The sequence below is a fragment of the Neopelma chrysocephalum genome, unplaced genomic scaffold (assembly GCF_003984885.1).
Source record: "Neopelma chrysocephalum unplaced genomic scaffold, ASM398488v2 Primary Assembly neopelma1_59, whole genome shotgun sequence".
In the NCBI taxonomy this organism is placed as follows: Eukaryota; Metazoa; Chordata; class Aves; order Passeriformes; family Pipridae; genus Neopelma; species Neopelma chrysocephalum.
In genome coordinates this window covers 20,834,166-20,857,157 of record NW_020897714.1, presented here as the reverse complement: position 1 = coordinate 20,857,157, position 22,992 = coordinate 20,834,166, and the positions used below count along the sequence as shown (strand labels likewise).

At 41.7% G+C, this 22,992-nt stretch overlaps 2 protein-coding genes across 3 annotated transcripts in view; one reads left to right on the top strand and one right to left on the bottom strand.

Moving 5' to 3' along the window:
- SYN3 (synapsin III) overlaps positions 1–22,992 on the bottom strand; it is a 203,671-nt gene that overhangs the window by 100,712 nt on the left and 79,967 nt on the right. The window lies entirely within an intron of this gene.
- The window catches only part of TIMP3 (TIMP metallopeptidase inhibitor 3), a 37,922-nt gene that overhangs the window by 9,361 nt on the left and 5,569 nt on the right, over positions 1–22,992 (top strand). Inside the window, exons 2-3 of the mRNA XM_027680384.1 lie at positions 16,181–16,263; positions 22,509–22,620. Of these exons, the coding sequence (XP_027536185.1) occupies positions 16,181–16,263; positions 22,509–22,620 (195 nt within the window). The remainder of the gene's footprint in view (positions 1–16,180; positions 16,264–22,508; positions 22,621–22,992) is intronic.

Sequence of the window (22,992 nt, the reverse complement as noted above, 5' to 3'; positions counted from 1 at the left end):
ACTTAAGTAGCCATCATGTACAGTACTTCAATAGCCACAAAATACCCGGCCCTCCCTCAGCATCCCGCAGGGCAAAAATCACAGACCCAGAGAAGTGTGGGAAGACAAGGGCTGCAGTTCCTGTGCAAGAACTTCAGTATTGCAAATGATTGTGCTGGGGTGAGGGCAGGATGAGTTCTTAAGCCCTTTGTTTTACTTCTCTAAATATGAAGAGCAGCACCTGTCCCTTTTTTCTTTTTTTCTTTTTTTTTTTTTTTTTTTTATCCCCAAGGGGGTGGGGATTAAGGATTTAGTTGGTTATTTCCTTAGAGGATCAAGATAAAAAGGAGACTTCAATAAGTCTGTTTCTATCTCTCTACAGGCAGTATATTTTCAATAGAATTAAGCAGCTGTCCTGCTTTCCCCCACTGTGTAACAGTTTGCAGCTTTACAGAGACGCACAGAAATAGAGGATTCTACAATATCAGGCAGAACTCCGAGGTGGTACTTTAAGAGACCCCAAATTATCACAGGAAGGTTTTAGTGGAATATTATTCATTCAGAGAGAAGCTTGACTAGATCTGGTGGCAAATAGCCAATGACCCTTATCAATATGTTGCCTTTAATACCTTTACTTTGGAACAAGCACCCTGAGGCAGAACTTGTGATAGTGACTCTTATACATCATCCAGCTAGGCTGGAGTTCTGATGCTGATAAAATATACCTCAGGGGGGAAACTCTGATTTTCCCCCTTCTGAGGCTCTCATCTTAATTGCTTGTAATTAGAGATGAATTCAAACCCTGCAGTTTTAAATTCCTTCTAAAACTAGAGTAATTTGTTACTTCAATTCTGGAGTCTATTTTTCTTATCAGGATGAATGTCTAACCTGCCTCCCACATGCACTCTAAATTATAGCTATCTCTTGAGTTTCCCAGAGTATTCTGTTTTGCTCTTTTTCTGTTTGACTGGGAGGCCAACAGGATGAGAATCATGTATTTACTCATATTTTGTTTTGAGGATTCTCCTGATGCCAAATAATTACAAGACTCTAAGGCTAGGACTAATAAATACTTGTGTTTCAGAGCCCTACATCACTCTGTGTTGTGCAGCTCAGCAGGAGCCTGCTGGAGTAGCACTGCCAGCTTGATCCCAAGGAGATTTGTCCTTTTCAACAGGCTGACACTTTTGAAAAAACAGCAAGCAAAGTGGGAAGCAGGTCCTGACTGGCCTTTATTCTAATGCCATGTTTAAATTGATTGAAGAAATGGTGTAGGTTGAGAGCAAAAGACAGCACCTGTCTGGTGTATTTGGCTGTATGGGAAACAAAGCTTTCACTAGTACCGGAAGGTTTTCAAGCCAATAGGTTCCTTCCTGTCAGTGCAAGATCTCATGTTTGTTTCTGAATGCCCTTCTCTCAGACTGATTTCCTCCAGTACTAATGGCTGTTGGAAGAGCTGGGTAAAGGAAAGCATAAGGTCTGTCTTTCTCTCCTGTCTCAGAAACTGCTTTCCTGTTTGTCTCTTATGCAGTATGGCATCTTGGTCCATTGACGTAAACTTTGTCCTTTGTGATGTTCAAAGCTCTCGTCTTCTGAAGTTGACATTCCATACACACATCCTGCCTGGGCAGTCTTTTTGAGACAGGATTCTAGGGTGGTAGTTGTCTTGGCACATGCAGGGGTTCACATTTTTGTACAGGTTCTATGTTTGTTCTTCAAACCATCGTAAGTTCAGCACATGGCAGGGTCCCTTCCGGCATATACTCAATATATGTGTGGACCAACAACGAAAGATCAACCAAAGTTGTTACTGAAAAAACGTGGTGGAGCTTTGAGGCAGCATCACTAGGTTGCACTATTGAAAAATATGGGAAAGGCAGTTTTTGTTTCAAAAAATGCCCAGGTCCTGAACGGGAGAGAAAGAATTCAGAGGAATTTTCTAAGAGGAGTTGCTTAGCCCACGTGGCTCCCTTCTCTGTTGAAATCCATCAGAGCTTGCAGCACTCCTCTTAACTTGGGCATTTAGAATCAAAATAGTGATGTATGTTGTTTCCCCACTGAATTTTAAACTATCTCTCTTTTTTTCTAATTTTTTCCTCATGTGAACATCTCTGCTAGAGTTGCTGCAACATGCTGTATTGTCATAAACATACTGAAATTTAGTGATGTGGACAGTCAGTGTGCACAGGGATCAACAGAGCTGTAATGGTTAAAATGAAAAAAAACCAACTTGTTTCTGTATTCCCAAAGTAATTTCCCTTGGCAACGACCAAGCATTAAATGGAACTATACACTCATGAGCTAGCTGCATGTTTGGCTGCCAATTTAATAGCAAGAGCAAGAGAATCTGTAATCCTTTTACCCGGAAAAAGAAAACTATGTTTTGGTGAGATTTCAGTATGGTGATAGCAGTTTCAGATCCATTTTGGTTATAGAGTGTATCGCCAGCAAAGCTAAAATGGACAGAACCAGGCAGTGCCAGTCTGCTTTCTACAGAAGCAGTAATATTTCAGCTATTGAGGATTATATTTCTTCCCTGCCCTGTTTGGAAGGTGGCAGGGAATTCCTTACTTGTCTTGGTGCGTTTTCTCTAAAATCCCTTACCAGAAAATGTTAGTGCAGTCTGTGGCAATGAAAATGTAATCTGTGGCTGTTTTGCATAGTTGGATAATTTGTTGGTTTTGTTTTTAAGCCAATTGGTGACTCTCTGAGGCTAGCACTGCTCCAAATCTTATTAATAGCAGTCCTTGACATTTTAGAGGTTTTATCTTTTCATTATGATTCATACATGCTCATTTCTGAATTTGCTAATGTGCACTTGCGCTTCCTCAGCTGCCTTGCTCGTGGAAGGAAATAGGGTATACCAACAGCCTGGTTTCATTAACTGGGGTTCTGCTTATCCCACAGAATATTAGCAGTGAACATGTAACTGCATTGGTAAGCCCCACCTCTGTTTTTTCTCAGGGGAAAAAAAACCCCGTGTAACTATTTAACTATTCTTAGTTGGTATATTAAGTGTGAAATTAAGCAGTTCCAAGGAGATGAACAACTGCTATTCAGAGGCAGTGCCTTTACGCTTGTCTTCTCCTCAGAGCCTACAACAGTCCAGTGTTCTTGACTCAAAAGTGTACCCCTTGGGGTAGGGGAAAATCAGAGCCGAGCAAGGCTGCTAAAACCCCAGGCTTAGACGTGTGCCTCGTGTGCCTGTGTGTACATCTTGCAGTTCAATGATGACCCTGATGACTTCTTGAACTTTTAATGACAATGCAGCTGTCTGTTCATGGTGCTAATTAACCCAAAAGCTGATTCCTCCCTCCCCCTCGTTATCCATTCGGTGAATGAGATGTGAAAACAAGGAGACGACTTTTCCCGTGCCCTTAGGGCTGTCTGAGCCTGGCAGCAGTGACCCTGCTTGAGTAGAACTGAAAGAGCTGCTGCGCAATGGCCCATACTCCTTTTTTATGGGTTATTAAGATTCCATCTTCTCCCCCTCCCTCCAGTCCTGTTACAGTTTGGAGCGATGGCACTTAGGGGAAAACAGCTGCAGGAATAACTTTTCTTTTGGAAAGCCAGAGACAGCTGCTTAGTTTTTAGGGATTCCTCCACTACTTATTTAGGGCCTGATCCCACTCCAGTTAAAATCAGTGGAAAGATTCCCACTGGGTTCAGCAGGCAGTTGAAGGAAGCAGCTTCAGGAAGCAGCCTGCAATCAAACAATACCACTTCAAAATGTTGGAAGCAGCTAGAAAGAAAAAAGAGAGTAGGAAGGCATTTATCACAGAATTGACTTTCTGACTTGCCTGCAGTCTCAAAGTACAAGCACTCATCAGACCAGTGTTTTACGTGAGGAACAGGTTGAATTAGTGTTTGTGGTATCCTAAGTTGCTTTTAAAAAATAGCTGTAGTATGTCTATGTTCATTTACAGGCTGCAGTGTTGACAGACTTTTATTGGCACAGTGAATTAAAGGACTGATCTTTGATGCTGAATGCTGATTTTAGTTTAGATACTCTGAGATCATGGAGGATAACAGCTTACTTTTTGAAATTATGCCAGTTCTCAGCACCTACATCTCTCCTTGGTATGAATTTACTTGCCGCTTCTGAAAAATGAGGAGAAAAATGGAATTTACTCTTGCTTCTGTCATTAGAGATTGTTGTTGTCACCTCTGATTTATACAGTGAAAGAGAAGTCTAAAAACCTGCTGGAGAGAGTCAGAATTTCTGTTCCATAGAGAATTTTGAAATGGTGGAAATTTATTCCATCTGAAATGTGAGGGGAAAATGAAAATATCAGAGTTTTCAGCATGGAATTTTCTGGGAAAAGTGATTCAGAAGCATCTGAATATAATGTTTTGAAGGGTTAATTCCAGATGTCCATTTTGAATGAAGGTTTCATTTCATATCAACATTAAGACTTCAAGTGCAGTTGAAGAGCATTGCTGATTCAGGACCAAAATAGGTCTCAGTTTTTCTGAAAGGAAACCTGAAAAACAGTTTCGCTGAAGTTGATACTTTCCTTAGAAATTTGTGACTTAAGTAAAGCCACATTTCCTGACAGGAAAAAGTCTTTTCAGAAACATCCCTGATGGTTTAACAGTAACAGCCTCCCCTTCTGGAAGTGCTGATTTTGATCAGGTTACATGCTACCTCTCAAGCTGGGAAAGATTGCAGTTCATTAGTCCTTCAGGGTTTATAGTTGGCTTCTTCTGAATGCTGAGAATTCCCTTTAAAACACAAATCTAGATATCCTTTGCTTGCTCCAATCCTTGTCAATGGGCAGTTCTCCTGGGGTTTGCTGCATTAATGAACAAACGAGTTTGCCTTGTGGTTGTGTTGCTGCCAGTGGACTGAGACGAGGTATTTCCCCTTGTATTTCTGTTAGTTCCCTCCCTGTCAATGTTTAAACAAGCTTACACCTGTGTTCCAGGTGTGAGCTTAACTGGAGCCCTGAAAAGCTGGCTCTTGGGAGGGTGGTTCATTACATTGCCAAATAGTCCTGTTATAGCACTGTCTCAGGAGACCTAGACAGGCAGGAAGCAGTCAGGCTTGGTGTATACCCTGGAAATGATTACCCTTATCTGTAAACATTCAGCAGTGCAGTATCCAGAGAACTTCTGCCTCCCAAACAGTTAATGGGCCTTAGAGCATTCAGAAATAGCCATCACTCTGCCAGGACAGCTGTGAAATGATTATCCAACCATATCTTGTGACCTTTAGTTTGTTTTGTTGTTTGTTTTTTTTTTTAAAGTTACAGGGACACCTAAGAAGTAATACCAGAATGCAAGCTTACCTCCCCCAGATTGGAAATTTATGAAAGTTTTCAGTAAGAATACTTTCGGAAGCTCTCGAACTTGAGTAGCACAGATGAGCTAAGTGACTGGTACATTCACTTGAAGTAAATCTCCATCAGATTCATATGGTCAGACTTGAGAATTTCCATTTAAAACCCACTATTTATCAATAATGGCTAAGAATAGAACAACATGTGTTAGTCTTGAATTTGTATAAATATTTGTCATGCAAATAAAGAAGTCAACAACTGGTGTTAGACAGGCACTGTAATCATTCAGTGTATTCTCTGTGCTTACAGAAGTCTAGCTAAGAGTCATATCTCATTAATATTTCATTGGGACCACCAAGGATGCGTATAAACATCTCAAAATCCATTCTGATTATGGTCTATTGGATTGTTCAGGGACATGAAATTTTGATGAAAAGTATGTATGATGGAAGTTTGGGTAGTAAAAGAATGAGATGGTTATACTGTTTCTCTCTGTACTGCAGTTTCCATGAAACAACTTTGACTGTCAGTAGGCGAGTCAGGGAGTTTGAGGAAACTGTTTGAAGAAGAAAGGTAACTGGCCAGTGTCTACCTACCCTTTCTGCTGTCAATTATCTGTGTCATTGCACAGGGAAAATCTGATATCTTCAGAGCCAGAGGAAGTACACTGTGCAGTAATTGTGTACAACAAATCAACACCAAGTTCTTCAGGCCTTCAAAGGTCAAAAATTAAGGATGATGCTTTGGAATATAGTTATAACAGGGCACTACATGGGATTCTGGAAAGTTCTGGATAGGTGGGCAAATTGGTCAAATTGCTCTGATATTATCTTGACCTTGACCTGTAGTCTGCTGGGAATTGTGGTATGTGAGGCTCATTCAGGACTCAGGCAGGTTTTCTACTTGCTTTAATGAATGCTGAATTGGGATCCAAGTATTACACCTAAGTCTTTACGTGGCACTCGAGACTCTCAGATAAAATTCTTCATGTAGCTAAGCTCAGCTACATAGTATTAATTACTGTGGTTACACAACAGACATTAATAAAATAGACAATTAGTAAATTCCTTAAGCATTATGACAAATCAGAAGTGTGTCATGGACATGTCCAGTGTATGTGAACAGTCTGCAGGTGCTGTCAGCAGAACAACTGATAATGTCTTGAGAATGGTGGGCAAATTTCTCATGGGAGAAATTGTTTGAACACAGGTTTAATTCCAGCATTTGTCCTAATACTACGTCCTGTCGCATCCAGTGCAAGTAGGAACAGAAGAGCAGCACATATAGGCCTGACCTGGTTAAATATGTATTTGGTGTGGACAGCTGCTTAGCCTGTCAGTTTAGTGCAAGTTTTCTAATGCAGGAAGGAATTTGCAGGCCCACCCAGTACCCTTGAAATCTATACATGTTCACAAACAGTTCTTCCTCTCTAGCTCCTACGTGCAAAATTGAGCATAAACCATGTGATCAGTGGAGTTCAGCCTCCTCAGAGAATGCTGGCACCCGTCCCAGTTGGGCAAGGTGCTGAAGCAAGGAGAGTCCTCTGAAGTAAGCTGATGAAGCAGGGAGTGTCCAGGCCTGTGGCTTGTGATAATCCCTGTTTTTAAAGGTTTATATGGGCTGTCAGAGCTGCCCTATTTTTAATGTGCAGATGAAAACTGCCTTCAGATGTTCTCTTTAGCAAGTCTGTCCTTCCTGTTCCTCCTCTTGGACTGTTTGGATCTGACGCCCAGTGTGTTCATGGATTGCACAGTGGGTTAAGGAAGACTAATAAATAGGCAGATTTGGCTCAAGAATTTTTCTATTGCATCCTCAAAAAATACAGTGATGAATTTATGATGCTTGTTAACTCTGGATATAACCCAGGGGAAATCTAGCACTAAGGAGCAAAGACATGCCAGTTCTATGTGTCTCGTTTTGCAGACGTCTTGCTGTTACCTGAAATGTGAAGTGGCATCTACCAGGTTCAACCCTGGACATTCACTGGTCAAGTGCTGGATTAGAGCATCTTGCCTCCCCTCCTCTTGCGATGTATGCGAGCAGTCTCTTTTGTTTGTTCTGAAAACCAGGTATCAAACTGCAACACAACAGCCTACAGAAGAAATAACCATAGCCCAGTAGAGCAACTTATCTACAGCTTTGCAGGCTAAGGACTTTTTGTTCTCAGCAGAAGTAAAGCTTCCTGGGAAATTTGCAGCCAAAAAGAACAAAAAAAAATGGATCAAAAGGATATGTCTGCACTGCCTCTTCAACCTGAAATCTCCTCATGGTGTACCCGTTTTGATGTACACCTGAAAGTAATGTAATTTGGGGACTGTGTATTACCCTTGTTTAGGATCAACAGTACTTTGTTCTTTAAGAAGTGCTCATGACCTCAGGAGAGTAAAAGTCTGCCCCATGTGACTCAGAATGGGATTTCTGAGATTGTAGTAGGTTCTTTAAAATACCACTTGAACAATTTTAATCACTGTAGCACTTGTTCTTGTAGTTTATCATCATGATCTGTGGAAATGGAAGATCAGCTTCACTTGCAGCTTTATATCGCTAGATCACAGGCAAAGGGCATGTTTTCTCCTCGCAGAGGCTGCTCCCTGAACTGTACTCTTTTGGTAATTCATCTCTCATCATATGCTCCAATTTGCTTTCCATGTTACTGCTCACTTGATGGGTTGGGAAACGATCAATGCCAGATGCGCATTCCTTTCAGGCAGTAAATGCTCCTGCAGCAGTAAGTTATGTGCACCAGCTTCTTGTTTCATTAAAATCGCATATGGTTTCCATTTGTCTCTAATTGGTCTCACATCAGCTCTGCCATATTCTCTGAGTGGAAAGCTTAGACCTGTGGCTCCACTGAACAATTCCAAAGAGCTATGAGAAACCAGAACCTTGCCTGTCTCAGCCTGCCTTCCCCTCATCCTGTACGTAATGTGTCCAGAAGTACTTGATCTGGAAGAGAGGACTGACCTAAATCTAGTTCTATTGCACTGATCTTATGTTGACCAAAAGGAGATGGAAAAGGTGTTTTGAGCTGACCATTGCTTTGAGTCATATGCTTGTTATTTTTATCCACTGTTGTAAGCTGGCTTTGGAAGTGCTTTTGTGTGTTGGTTTTGACAACCATCTTTCCAACACTGCTAACCTTGGCTGAAAGCATTTCTGTCTTTGGCAGTTGTCAGAGGCACAAGACTAGACAAAATGGGCTCTGCTGTAAACACTCCTTGGAAAGAGATGCGAGATGCCTCTTCTGCGCTCTGTACATGAGGCACTCCCTTCCCCTCCCTCCACTTGTATCATTTTTCCTTCCTTTACTCTGATACTTGCCTGCTGCCTTTTGCCTCTAGTTTGAATTCAGCTTCCAGGGACTAGTTAAAAATATCTAGATGGAAGGTTAAAAAAAAACCAGCCTACCAAAAAGGAGGAAGAGAAATGTCTAGTTGGCAGGAATGACATTGGTTTCTCTGTTTATTTTACCAGAGGGTTCTCAAAGCTGTAGGCACGCTCATTACATAGTCTGCGGTGTCTCTGCTTAGATCTGTAGTAAACCTAGAACATTTTGTTGGTGCAAGCAGTGAGATTAACCTAGTGATGTGTGTAACTCCTGTGACTCAACTCAGTCTGTGCCTGTTCTAGCTGATGGCTTATGTCTACCTGGCTTCCCTGAATTTAGTAGGTGTAATAGCTAGTAATAACAGACACTGGGTTTTTTTCCTCTTTTCTTCCTTTAGCTTCTCCGTGTTTTTCACAAGGTATTTTGTGTAGCTAGTTTTTACATGTACTAATATCTACATATGGATCTAAGAGATTCTCCTTGTAAATGGATATAAATGCATTTTAGATCCCTCCTTTCTTCCTCCTCCTTTTAGTCTTTCCTCTATATTTCTGACAGAATATCTGTGTATGATTGGGAAGCAAGGGAGCTAATATCAGGAGTTAGATGCAGGGGCAATGCTGGGCAGCTGGAGAGTCTTCAACCAAATTGCATATAGGAACGTGAATGAAATGTTCTCTTCTCCAGAAGAGAATTTACAGATTTTAATCTAACAGAGACCTCTAGTTTCTTTCTGATTCTAATCTATTTCAGAGGAAGCTTGGACTTCCATAGGGTGAGATACACCATATGGGGAGGGAGAAAAAGCTTGATACTGCTGCCATGAGAAAGACTGTATCTAGTTAATAAGCTATAGGTGAAATGCCAAGCACAAACCAAGTTCTGCCTGTTTTATGCAACCTTGAGTCTTTAATTTATGGTCTTGCTGAGAGGATTAACTTCCTCCCAGGTAAAGCCCTTCTAGAGCAGTTTATACTTTTTGAAGTGATGAGAGGTCTGATGCAATCACAGTCTTGTGTGAAAGAGTTGTATTACTCCTTATTTTGCAGTGTTGGAAATCAAGCAGCACAGCATACCCTGCAAACAGACTTTCAGTGGCAAGAAATCTGCAGGGATGGGAAATGTGGTTAATATTTAGCAAGTGCAATTGCAATCAGTTGTTTTATACAGAGCGTGGGCTTGGCTGAAGCTATTTAATTGTCTTACACTTTTTCTGGGAAAAACAGGGGAAAGTTTTTTGGATCTGTAAAACAAAGGCCAAAAGTAAATGTCATAGTTCTGGTTAGAACATGGGAAGGAAAGTTATCTGTGTGTCTTGCTTTCTCCTGTTTCTATTTAGACTTTTATTGTTAGTCATCAACACTTGCTGAAGTAAACACAAGTCCTTTACAATGTGATGTTTATGTGGCAACTGGCTGGTAGAGGTGATTGGTTCCAAGAAGGTGCTCTTTCTCAGTCAGTGTTCATAAGAGCACTTTGAAACGACAAGAAGTCAAGATTTTGACTGCCAGTAATGGGAACTTGTTTGTCGGTTGAGGGGTATGAGAGGAAGGTAACCAGCAGGGAGCCCCTTAACTTCACTACCTGTTTTTGCTTTCTTGATGAAGTTCTCTGGTGATGCTCTGTACCATTACAGCTGGATTTGACTTCTTCCAAGACAAAGCAAAAGAGGTTTGCCTTTGTGGCTTTGGCTGAAGGCTGTGATGGAGTGAGGCAAGAGAAAACTATTATATTTTTTCAGCCTTCCTGTGCTTTGGAAGAAGCCTTCAAATTCAGTACTCTGATTCGTAAAAGAATTATATTTTGGTTATGGAGGAAGAGGTGACTTTCAGTACAAATAGATCATCAAACAGACTGGAGGCTTCTGGATTTTTCCCCTCTTCATGAATCCCCTGCTGTCATCAGTATTTCCCTCTCCATTCTGCTTTGCTGTGGAAGTGGAGGAATGGGTGAAGGTCTGCTTTCTTGTCCCCCTACTAGAGCAGGCACCAGCTACTTGCTGCTCATAGAAGCCTACAGCCACCAGGCAATTTAAGAGAGCCTCCCAAGAGGCTGCATATGGTTGGGCCATACTTCCAGCCCAAAGGACACAGTCCACTTTTACTTATGGCCCTCTGTATTTAGGGCAGCCAAGAGTGTTGGTAGTAATTGCTAATAGATCAGCCAGGGGAGTGGGAAAAGGAATACATCTTGTGAGAGTGAGCAAGGTAGACAGCAATTCTATCTTAGAAGCACCATCAGCACCAGTGCTAGAAAATCTGTGGGTAAAAGAATCCTGCCTTGACCACATTAGGAGACACCCTCATAAATGCCACTAATATCTCAGCAGTGTGCTAGGTATACTCAGGAGTTTAAAACATACCAGCTGCCTTAGTCCTGCATGATGTGAGCCCTCCAGCATGTACCAGCACAGTAAGGAGTTTTTGTGAGGCAGACTGAATGAGGGAGCTGCTAGTAAAGCTGGTGAAAAGGTCTCAGTAAATTGTGCTTGGAAGTGAGCCCTTGTATAGTCCTTGCATGAATAAAATGGCAGCCATCCTCTTTGGCATGTCCTGTGTCTGGTGTTAAAGCAGCATTTCTAAGTGTTGTCCAGTTTCTGGTATAGACAGTAGCCTCCAGATAGAAGGAGCTTTTCTTCAGCCTCCCAGTCACGTTGCTGTTCCCCATATATTTTATTTTGCCACTATTTGGATGTCAGAGAATGGAATGGGAGAATAACTTGTCCCCTGTGTCTCCATTAGTAAACAACATGAGTCTTCCACATCCTTCACTTCAATGCACTGAGCATGCATCTCAGCCAAAGCTCTCACTTTAAAATACTCATATTGCACACCAATAAAATAAATCCTTGAAAGAATAATGAGAAGTGTAGCAGTTGTTACTCTCCTGAGCCATTCATGGTAATTGGTCACAAGGGAAATGGTTTTGGAGCAAATCCTGGTCTCTAAAGGGTGTGCCTCCACTTAAAATGCTATTAATGGATGATGACCAGCCCACTTGCGTGAAAGCATCTGGTTCTCATGGTGCAATTGAGCAAGCAACTGGGATTTGTGGTGTTAGCCTGTGCCTGTACTGCTGCCTGCTTGTCAGGGGAAGGTGAGATTTGGGACAGGGTCACCATCTAGTGGCTGGCCCTGATAAAATCACAGGCTGGATTGAACCAGGACAGTTGATGCCTTTGCTTTTCAGTTGGGAAAAAGAGCTACCACGTTATGTATCACAGAATCACAGAATATGCTGAGTTGGAAGGGACCCACAAGGATCATGGAGTTCAACCCTTTGCCCTTCACAGGACCATGCCCAAGAGTCACACCATGTGCCTGAGAGTATCATCCAAATGCTTCTTGAGCTCTGTCAGGCTTGGTGCTGTTACCACTTCCCTGGGGAGCCTGTTCCAGTGCCCAACCACCCTCTGGGTGAAGAACCTTTTTCTAATATCCAACCTAAACCTCCCCTGACACAACTTCAGGCCATTCCCTTGTGTCCTGTCACTGATCACCATAGAGAAGAGATCAGTGTCTGCCCCTCTTCTTCCCCTCACGAGGAAGTTGTAGACTGCAATGAGGTCTCCCCTCAGTCTCCTCCAAGCTGAACAGACCAAGTGACCTCGGCCACTCCTCATACAACTTCCCCTCAAGGCCCTTCACTATCTTCATTGCCCTCCTTTGGACACTCTCTAACAGCTTAATATCTTTCTTATGTTGTGGTGCCCAAAACTGCACACTATTCAAAGTGAGGCCACACCAGTGCAGAGCAGAGCAGGACAATCCCCTCCCTCGACCGGCTGGCGATGCTTTGCCTGACGCTCCCCACGGTTGGCCCTCCTGGCTGCCAGGGCACTGCTGACTCATATTCAGCTTGCCATAGACCAGGACCCCCAGGTCCCTTTCCATGGCACTGCTTTTCAGCATCTCATTCCCCAGTCTGTACAAATGTCCAGGGTTGCCCCATCCCAGGTGCAGAATCTGGCACTTTCCCTTGTTTTACTTCATATGGTTGGTGATTGCCCAGCCCTCTAATTTGTCAAGGTCTCTCTGCAGAGCCTCCCTGCCTTTGAGGGAATCAACAGCTCCTCTGAGTTTTGTGTCATCTGCAAACTTGCTTAGTATCCCTTTCAATCCTGCATCCAGGTCATTTATGAAGATGTTGAAGAGCACAGAGCCCAAGATGGAGCCCTGTGGAACCCCACTAGTGACAAGTCACTGGTCTGATGTCACCCCATTCACTATCACCCTCTGTGATTGCCCCGTGAACCAACTGCTCACCCACCACATGATGTGTTTTGTCCAGAAGGATACTGTGTGAGAGAGTATCAGAAGCTTTACTGAAATCCAAAAAGATTACATCAACTGGCTTTCCTTGATCAATTAGGTGGGTTCCCTTGTCATAAAAGGAAATCAGGTTTGATAAGCTGGACTTTCCTCTCATGAAGCCGTGCTGGCTGTGACCAGTGACTGCGTTGTCTTTCAGGACGTAGTAGCTAGTGTGTGCCTGGATGAAATAACTTGGTAGCTACAAGTCTTTTCACTGTGTTGTTTCCACAGTTTGGCGAATGCTTGTCTTAATCTAGCATATCCACTTCCTTTACATCAGGTATTGCCTGTTTATCTACTCCTTGACTCATGAAAAGAATGCCTTCTGCTATCTCAGCTATAAAGTCAATGTCCTCTTCTGCTTCTTATCTTACCTTCAGGCTTATTCTTCCTATGAATCTTTGAGAAAATGACCACAGAGTAAGTGATAAGTTAAAGAGTACTTGAGTTATATATGTGTGCATATGGGCAAATAAAAGGTCGTATACGTCTTTTTTCTCCTATGCCCATTCTGATTTGTTTGCCTTTACAAAACCCATAAAAAGGCAAGGGAAAATATATAAATACATTAATAATTTGTGATAAATTTTTAGGTGCGTTTCTTGAATCCTCAAACATAGCAGTTTATTATTTTCATAATAGTATTTTTTTAAATATTAACTAAATACCTGGGGTTTTTTCTCTGTTTTCTCCCTCTTTTTTTTAATCATGTCAAAGGTTGAGAAGCAGCAACGTATGTTTTCTCCTCTTTGTATCATGGCTTACCATGATACCCTTAATACCATGCTTATCTTATCAAGATTTATATCCCTATCTAATTTAGCTTTTCATAAATAATTACAAATCACTCATGAGACCTTGCCAACTGCTCCAGTCCCACAAAGTGACTTGACCTGAAACCCCAAGGTACTGAGAAACATTCATCTTGGAGTATTTTCATAGGCAGTACTTCAAAGGAATTGTGGTTTAAAAATATGCAGCTATTTTGGTGACCACTTGTGTGGGATAAAGTTTCCCATCAGTAATAGTAGTACTGTAATAGAGCTTCAAGGAGAAGGGAGGAGTTCAGGGGAGCAGTGACAATACCTTTTGCCTCATTCTGCTCAAGTAGCAGGAGTCCGCAGAAGTAAACAGTAAACATAACATAGACTGAATTTGCAACAGGAATACTGTAAATTTCTGATAATTTGCAGAGCATGAAAAGTTCCTCTGGCAAGTATGCATGGCCCCTGCTCAGTTAGGAGCAGTGTTCTTTATTTTCTGACCAGGACTGTAGAGTGGTCTAGCCGTATAACTGGGGAGTGGTGGTTTGAAGGAGCAAAGACGGGAACTGGGAAATGTGTGGCTGCAGATGTGCAGCTCAGAGCTCTGTTCTGGGCAGATTTACAAGTGGCTCTCATGCGTGGACACTTAGGGTGTTGAAGCTACGTGTGCAGGAGCAACTTCTGAGCATTGCTGTCCATCCAGCATTTCTCTCCAGTTACTCAGATGCATCTAATCCTCAGGGGGTGGGAATTTAGCCTCACAGAATATGGGGCATAGACTTCAGTTAGAGTATCCTCTGCTCCTTGGCTATCAGCTTGACTTTTCCTTCAATATGGAAAAAATGAGGCAGCGTGGGTTCTTTGTTCATTTCTAGCTTTTCAGTAAAGAAAAGAACTTAACTAGAAAAGTTACCATTGCGGTGATAAAGGCGACTTCTCGGAGAAACAGAGGGCTTGACCGATTTACATAAGGCCTGAAATGACAGCCCACACTAAAGTTTGTCATGGCTTTTCTAGGTGAATTTGCTTGGATGGTTGTTGTTCTTCTCCAGCTTTACTGGGGAACAATAATATGAAAATACAGACCCTTCCATATGCTTGCAAGGGTATCATTAGTTGAAATTGGGATGCTGTAACGTACTAGTGTAGATGTGCATTTTGAATCTTTGGTCCTTTGATGAAGCTCTTGATTAGTCCATAAATCAAAGTTTCTGTCTCTATTGGCTATGCTACTCTAACTAGAAGTTAAAGGACTGCCAAGCTAGCAGTGAAGTACATGAAGAAAATGGGGTCTTAGGTATTTTGTCAACAATTGAGAATGTGCCTGTCATCTTAAATGCTAACTGTGTTGTGGTTTAGAAACTAGCATTTTGTAATACTGCCTTTTAGTATATTTCTTATCATTGTCAATAAGATTTCTTTGTTGGTTTCAGACGTGTTGGCAAACACCAAGTTTTTCAATTTCAGTGTATCACATATGCAATAGATGAAGATAAGACGTTTGGCACTCCTTGCTATAGATTCCAACATTAGTGAACTATCCTGGAATTCACAAAGAAATTAAAGGAATTGTGTTCTTTCTCATTGACCCTTGGACAGTCTGGTTTCTGTAGCTTCGCTGGTGGTTGTGGTGGTTGGGGACAACAAATGGAGGAAGCTAGTTCTTAAAATATATTTGAAGATGAGAGTAAATTGAAGTCTGAACAACATGTTAAACAGAAGAGTCAATAAAATTGTGCTGGCTTTTACTGACATTGGGTAATAGAAGTTTAAGAAAAGTAAAAATATTTAGGTTTTACACTCAATGAATGAAGGTTTTGTTGGCCCTTTGAATCAAAGCCAGCAGGACTGTCTTAGCTAGTTTAAAATTTCTTTGACAAGTCTGGCTGAAGCACAGGATATAAATCAGAGCAGAGTGAGTTTGTCTTCATTTGACACCACCCTCATGGAACAATGTCCAGGAACTGGTGTGTATAACCAAACCTATCTCTTCCTTTAAATCTGTTCTTTGGATTATTCAAAAAGCTGGGATAAGCTTTTTGCACTGTTCTGTATTGTTGTGGTTATTGAGAAACAAAAGCTGCATTGAAACCGAAAGAACAATTTAAAAGTAGTATCTTATTGAACATCATCCTGTATGTTGAGAGTTAAAGACATTAAATATAAACTTCATCCCAGTGGCTTAGTGTAAAGAATTTTGTCTGTCTTGGTCCCAGCTATAGTCTGCCTTGGAGATTTCAGTGAGATTTAACCATAAATAATGCTCATTCTTATTCTTCACACAGAACTGAATTTCCTCTAAATAAATACTTGCTTTGGCATCCCATTTTACATGCCATCGCTGTGTATGAGATTTAGAATAAATTAAGAAGAAGGTTGGCCTGGAGTTTTGTTTTATTTTGCAGAATAATTTATCTAAGTAGTTTTTTGGGGTTTTTTTTGAAGTGAAGGGTACAGCATAAATGTTGTATAAGGTTGTTTATAATTTGTTGTATTTCTTCTCCCTTATGACAGTGATCCGAGCTAAAGTGGTGGGGAAGAAGCTCATGAAAGATGGACCATTTGGAACAATGCGATACACAGTCAAGCAGATGAAGGTATGTTTGCAGACATTTCACACAAACTTGTAGATATGATAATGACTCTAATCAACATGTAATAACAGAGTTTGCATACTTATCAGCACCTCAGCTTTTTTTGTATTGGCCAGCCAGAATGGAAGAAAACCAGCACTTGATAGAAATTTACCTGAAGAGGGGAAAGAAGCAGGAAGACATCATTCCTGACATACAATGCTGAATACCTGAATTCTTCCATTATTTGTAAAATTTCTGGTAGTAAAAGGTGCCAGATGTTCTTCTGTAGATACTGAAGTCCTATTCTGTGTTCAACATGCACAGTGTTAGACTGTGGAAATGCAAGCTTTTCCATGCAGCACTTTCATTAAATCCAATAAGGAAGTTATAGCAGAGGGTCTGCCAGCCTTGGAAGAGTGTTCTTGTTTCTCTTCTTTCCTTGCATTCTTTGTGACCACCAGTTAGGATGATGGTATTTTTTTCCATATACAGAACAAATGAAAATAATATAATGAAGTCTTTTCATAAAACTAAAGCAAACGCTGTAGCTTTTAAATATCGTCAGCTCAGGAGAGCTGTAAAATATTGACTCAGAGATGAAAAGAGGTAGATCTCCTACACCAGTTGCTTGATTTCTTTAGTTCCTTTTTTCAGAGCTCTAATTCTTTGCTGCACAAACTGCACTCAACCTGCTGCTTTGGACTTAGTATTTCTTCTTAAACTGCCCTGTTGTTATGTAATGCTAAAAATCAGCCCTAGATTGTTTTTTTTGGCAATGCCATTCCAGTCATAAGACTGGTTTATATCTTCAGAAAAAAAAAAAAGGGAATGGAAAAGCTTGGCACAGACTGCAGAAATCTGAAACATATTAGGCAAAGTAAAGGTTCAGAAAAAACCAGTCACTTGCCTGCCTTGTAACAGTAACTCTCTTTATAAGGCAGTTTATAACTAAGCACGAAAGTGGGGAGGAGAAGATGCAAAGCCTGTTTCATAAGCTGTCTCAAAACCGTGCATGTAGCCAAATCTGGTCCTGGCATGGCTCTTCCACAAGAGTGGAATGCTTGCACTTTGAATAAGAGGATGTGAGATGCTGGTCTTATTGGTTTCCTTCACCTTAAAAATTTCTTTTAAAGACTCCAAAGGAAATATGTATCTGTTGATTAACTTGTATTTGTAAAAAAAGAAACTGGTTATGCTGGCAACAATGAGACAAGGCTGCCACTTTTTCTTTTCCCTTTTTTTTTTTGATGACTATCCTTGGCCTCATCAGGCTTACAGCACTCTGTGCTGTTCTTGTCCAGTTCTGTCACTCCTCAGCTCAGCAAGAGTACCTCACTTCTCAGAAGTGCTCAACGTCCACATGCTGTAGTGGCTTCATAAACTTTTTCTGATTTCATCGTGGTCTGTCCATTGCCACTACTTTCCGTCCCTCTCAGTTCCAACAGTTTGGTGCTTCCTGTTAAATGTATGACCATGAAGGGTGCAGCAGTGATCTAGAATAGTGGTAGTCCCTGAAATGAATCACTACCCTTTACCCACCAAAACACTGGCCTCTCTCCTATCTGGTGATGCAGCCTGCCTCATGGTCAGCCAGTGAATTGCAGCGTCAGAGGTCTCTGGGGCAGCATTAAGCATTCCTCCTTCGACCTAGGAGCCTGCAGCAGTGTCCTGCTATGAATAGAAAAGGCTTCGATGTGTCTGCTGGCATGGGGAGGAGTGTAAGCCCAGGCAAGGCCAGCATGTTGAGTGGAGCAGCAGCCACTCTACTGTCAATAGACACCATCTTGTCAGTCTTGAAAAGATGCCTGAACCTGTCCTGGCTGTTTTCATTGGGTTATTTTGCAGCACAGGGTCTTTCTGCAGGAGCAGTTCCACAGTGTTTTGTTAGGAAGCTGTGTGTCCCAACAAAAGCAAGAGTAATTTTTAAAGGGGAAATCATGCATTGCTCAGACTGCCCCTGTGTCTGCTGCTTAGATGGTGAGCTGGTGGGATGTTGCATTGGACATTTAACTGTGACCTTTAGCATGAGGGAACACGAAGCAGTCAAAGTCCTCAGTAGAACTGGAATGTCCGGAGGACATAGTTCTTGATAAACAAACAAACAAACCAAGTGTCTTCTTTGAAGCCCTGCTGTCTTTCTGCTGAGCTTAAAGACTTCAGTATAAGGAGGGATTTAGGACTGTACAGTAGGGGAGTTCAGAATGATGCAGCAAATCTCTCCCTTGCTTGCCCCAAAGAAAGCTGACTGTCCTCCTGCTGAAAAGAAAACTAAGGAGGCCTATGGCTCTGCACAGCTGCATGGGAACAACTCTAAAGATAAAACTAACATGTCAGTCTGCATAAACCCTTCTGCACCTGCAGATGAAAGATAAACAAGCCATTTAGTCTATTAGTGTATACTGAATTGCCTGTGGAAAGCATTGAAAGCCTTAAAGGACAACAAACAATCTCTGTATTTCTTTCATGGGCTCCTTCGAGTTTGCTGGGATTGACTGTTGATCTCACTAACACTCCTGAACTTGTTGCTGTATTTCACAACTTAACCAGATTGGGGCCTGGACTGGAGCACAAGGTCAGCCCACAGTGACAGAACAGTGCCAGGCTTTCTAGCATTTAGGTTTGTTGTCTGAAAAGGCCTTGTGCTTTTTCAAGCAGCCTCTGCCTTCCCCCACTGCTTTCTCAAATAATATAAGAATACTTCAAGATCACGTGTCATAAATCTGCACAGGACTGATCTAACCCCTACGTGTTCAGAGATCCTGCAGTGCATTCGGAGAATGGCCCGAACCTATTTCAGGAAACTGCAAAGGAAACAAGGAGATAAGATATTTCTCCTCCATGTGCACAAACAGTTCTGGTTGACCATGGCAGCACTCCGCACAGCCTGCCAGAAGCAAGGAGGCTTTACTTGGTTTGTGCTAATCTGTAAAATGAGTCTACAAGGGGAAATGTGATAGTCCCAAGAGGAAAGAAGTGGGGTAGGATTAATTTAGTTTAATTTTAGACAGACTAAAATGAGGCATTGAGTCTTTCCTGCTCTCTTGATTGTCAATGGATAGAGACAGGAACCATCATAGTGTAGTTCAGCCCACTAGTTGTAGACAGCTATTTTAGGATGGGCTGAGTTGTTCTGGAGGTGCATGTTTTTGGCATTTGACTAGAGAGGATGCCTAATTTATGTGAATTGCCTAAGTTTTAGGTAGCTGAAGGTTGGGCAAGATGACTCCAAGCCCTTGATATCTAGTGCAGCCTAACATGGGAGGGATAGAGGGAGGAACATTGTGAACAGCTTCACAGGGTCAAGTTGTTCTTGCAGCAGGAACCACCACAGTATTTGCATGTGCATTTCTGAGGCAATATGGGGGCTGCTAAGGGGAATGCTGACACAGATGGAAATAAAGCAGAACTAGCAGACATCACCATGTGATGCTTGCTAATACTTTGTTCCCTGTTATTATGCTTCCAAAAATGCACATTTGTGGTGACAGGAGGACTCCAAGGGTAGCAGTTAGGAGAGAGGTTAGCTTTATGGTTGGTTTTCTTCTGACTGGTCTAACAGCACTTTTAGGACATTTTGTGTATCCAGAAATAATGCTTAAGGTATTGTTTTATTTGTTTTGACAGAGGGAATCTCTAGAAGATTCCCCCTTGCCAAATTTTCTTTTTCCTTCCCTGAGAACTGAAGTCATGGTGAATTTTGTTTAGTTATCAGAGGGTGAGGCAGGTCCTGTCTGCCCCAGCATTGGTTCAGTTAACGTGGCAGTCTGGCATCGATGACGGTCGCTGAGGGGTGAATTAAGTGCCTTTGGAGAGGCTGAGCATGCTTCCTTTAGCAGCCCTGACAGTGGTGTCCCTGATGGTGATGTGAACAGGAAATTAGGTCCAGGACTTGGAAACCAAGCCCCAGTTCAGCATCACCAGCTACTTCATAGGCAGTCACGTTGAGCTTGATGGCACTGAAGATACGTAAAGGTGTGACTGTAAGGGTCCTGTAGGAGGGACCTGAGCTGCTTCTCAGAGGAATGATTAGTCTAGCTTGTGGCCCTTTCTGCAAGAGGGAGAACGGGCTCAAAGCCTGCTTGGACACTTAAGTAGTCCAACACGACTTTGAGCTTAGCACCATGAGTGTCAGATCCCTTGTACTGCACATGCACAGTGTGCAGCTCTCTGCAGAGTAGATAATGCACTGCCTTGAGGGACTGGGCAGCCCCAACTGTTATCTTGGCTAGTCTTATCTGCTTAGATACTGTTATCATAGCTTCTTGATGTGACACCCACTAGACTGGGGTCTGAACACGTGATCTTCATTCTCTGTGCCTTTCCTCACAGTACCCTTGGGAGACAAGGCAGAGCTCTTCTACAGATGAGGAACAAAAGTGTGCTGAGGGCTAAATAATTCATCCAAGGACAAACAGGATGCTTATGCCAGAACTTAGATCTCCAGCTATCTTGACCATGATTAGAAAATCTGAGTAGGTCATCTGATACCAAGAAAATTGCAGGGATAAAGTAGAGATTAGGTAAAGTTCAGTTCTTCCATATTAATTGAAAGATTTTGCTCAATTGTGGACAAAATTGTGTATATGAAACATGATCTATAAGCTTGTGTTGATACAGTATGATTAATTTTAAAAAATCTTTTTTTGTATATTTGCTAGGTGTAGAAGGCAGGCTGGAAAATGCAAACTCTCTAGCATGTTTTTTACTGTACACAGCAGTGCTGTTTCTGAGATGTGATACTGTTACAAGATCATGCTGATTAGGAGATTTTTTTTTAAGGAGATAAAACCCCCACCTGGCTGACGTTCCATACGTGTCCCAAATATAATTTGGCTTCTCAGCATAGAAGAATTATTAGTAGTTTTTTATGGGTTTTTATTAAGTATCTGGGCCTAGCAGAAAATCTGTTAAATTAACAGATGTTCTCTCAGAAAGAAAAAGGTTCGTTGTTTTTAAAGGAGGTGGGGGAATGGTCAAATAATGGTCAAATACCCTGGGATAATAGGGGACTTCAAAAAATAGAATGCAGTCTGGAGAAGGATACTACAGCTTAGGTGACACAGCAGCAAGGATCTATAGCTCTGGGCTTGTTTGGGATTATTTGGTCCTCTTTTTCCTCACATTAATATTTACTGCTAAACTGAATGTGAATGTGCTCTCTATCAATAAAGCTCACAGAGGAAAGGATAGGCTGGGAAATGCTATGAAACTCTAATTCTGAATTCTGTTGTTTTCTCCTTTAACTTTTAAATATTGGCCATTCATAGAGTTGGAGGGGAAAAAAAAGAGAGACTGAGTGCTTTGAAAGGACAATCAAATTTTAAGGATGAAATTTTCAGGGAAATCATCCTCTATTTTTCAAAAATAGGATATGTTTTATTGGGTCCAATGTAGACATGGAGTAGTTTCATTGCCATGCAAAGGCTTCATGATGCTACAAACAAGTGGGCGTGAGTTTCCCTAAGTTGCAGTGGTAAGGTCAGGTCAGATGGGGACACATGCTAATTTCTGACTGAATCCAACTGCCAGTATATCTGTGGGTTCCTATTTCAATTTAACTGAGCTGTAAGAAAGATTATGAAAAAGGAGGAGGAGTGTGGAGGAACTAATGTATACATGATATTTTCTTTATGGTATCCATCAGTACAGGACTAATTTTAGAAGATGATGTAGAATTCTATGTCTGCATTCATTTAGTTAGAGAAACATTAAGTCTTTGCTGAGGTCAGCAGGAGTAGCATATGCTGGGCGTTTGAGAAGGAGGTGTCTGGCTTGATGACTTAGATCAAGCGCCAAAAGTTTGAAACTCTTACAGCAGCAACACTGGAAAATAGGGTAATTGTTTAAAAGAAAAATCCCCTCGTTTGGAAGAAATTGTTTAAATCACACGGAGGATAAAGATTCCAAACTTGAACTAATTTTATTTCTCCCTAATTATGAGCTATATAAGGGAAAAAATTGTTCAGGATGTTGGCAGAGCTTGCAGTGTTGGCGCTTTGCTTACTCAATGCCACTGGAACTAATACGAATGGGAAAAAGTGGTCTCTGTGCAGAATTGCAATGGCTCATTAGCAGGTGGTTTTTCTGCTTTACCGGCAGATCTGGTAGGGAGCCTTCCAGGAGTCCAGCTAGTGCCATTATTCATTCACCCTTGTACGAAATGAAGCTTATTGCTTACCACCCCAGTTTAGGAATGTAGATTGTAAAGAATCTTAAGTGAAAGTTGGCATCTTAAGATGATTTAAAGTTTTTTATTCTTTCTCTAGATGTACAGGGGCTTCCAGATAATGCCACACGTTCAGTACATCTACACAGAAGCCTCTGAGAGTCTTTGCGGAGTCAAGCTGGAGGTCAACAAGTACCAATACCTGATTACAGGTAAAGGACAGTGTACTTCTTCATTAGCAAAACCTCTTCTGCTCTACACATACACGTGCTAAGGACATGGGTGACTGTGTAGGCAGCTCTGCATGCAACTTCTTAAGTGTTAAGATGACCAGCAGTATTCTGGTGTTCAGTACTCTTCAACGCTGAGAGTCATTTCACTCTCTAGATTTCCCTCTCTTTCCTAAAGCATATCTTATACCCAGGCATGTTGTGACAAATATATTGTATGGCAGTCCATGGCTGTCAATTTATACCTGAACTGGCATGTCTGTCACAGGGAACTCCTTGCTACTTGGCCGTGCCAGAAATTTTGGAATGAGCTGGAGAAATGCAGGCTGCTGAGATGGGGGTGCAAGGAGATAG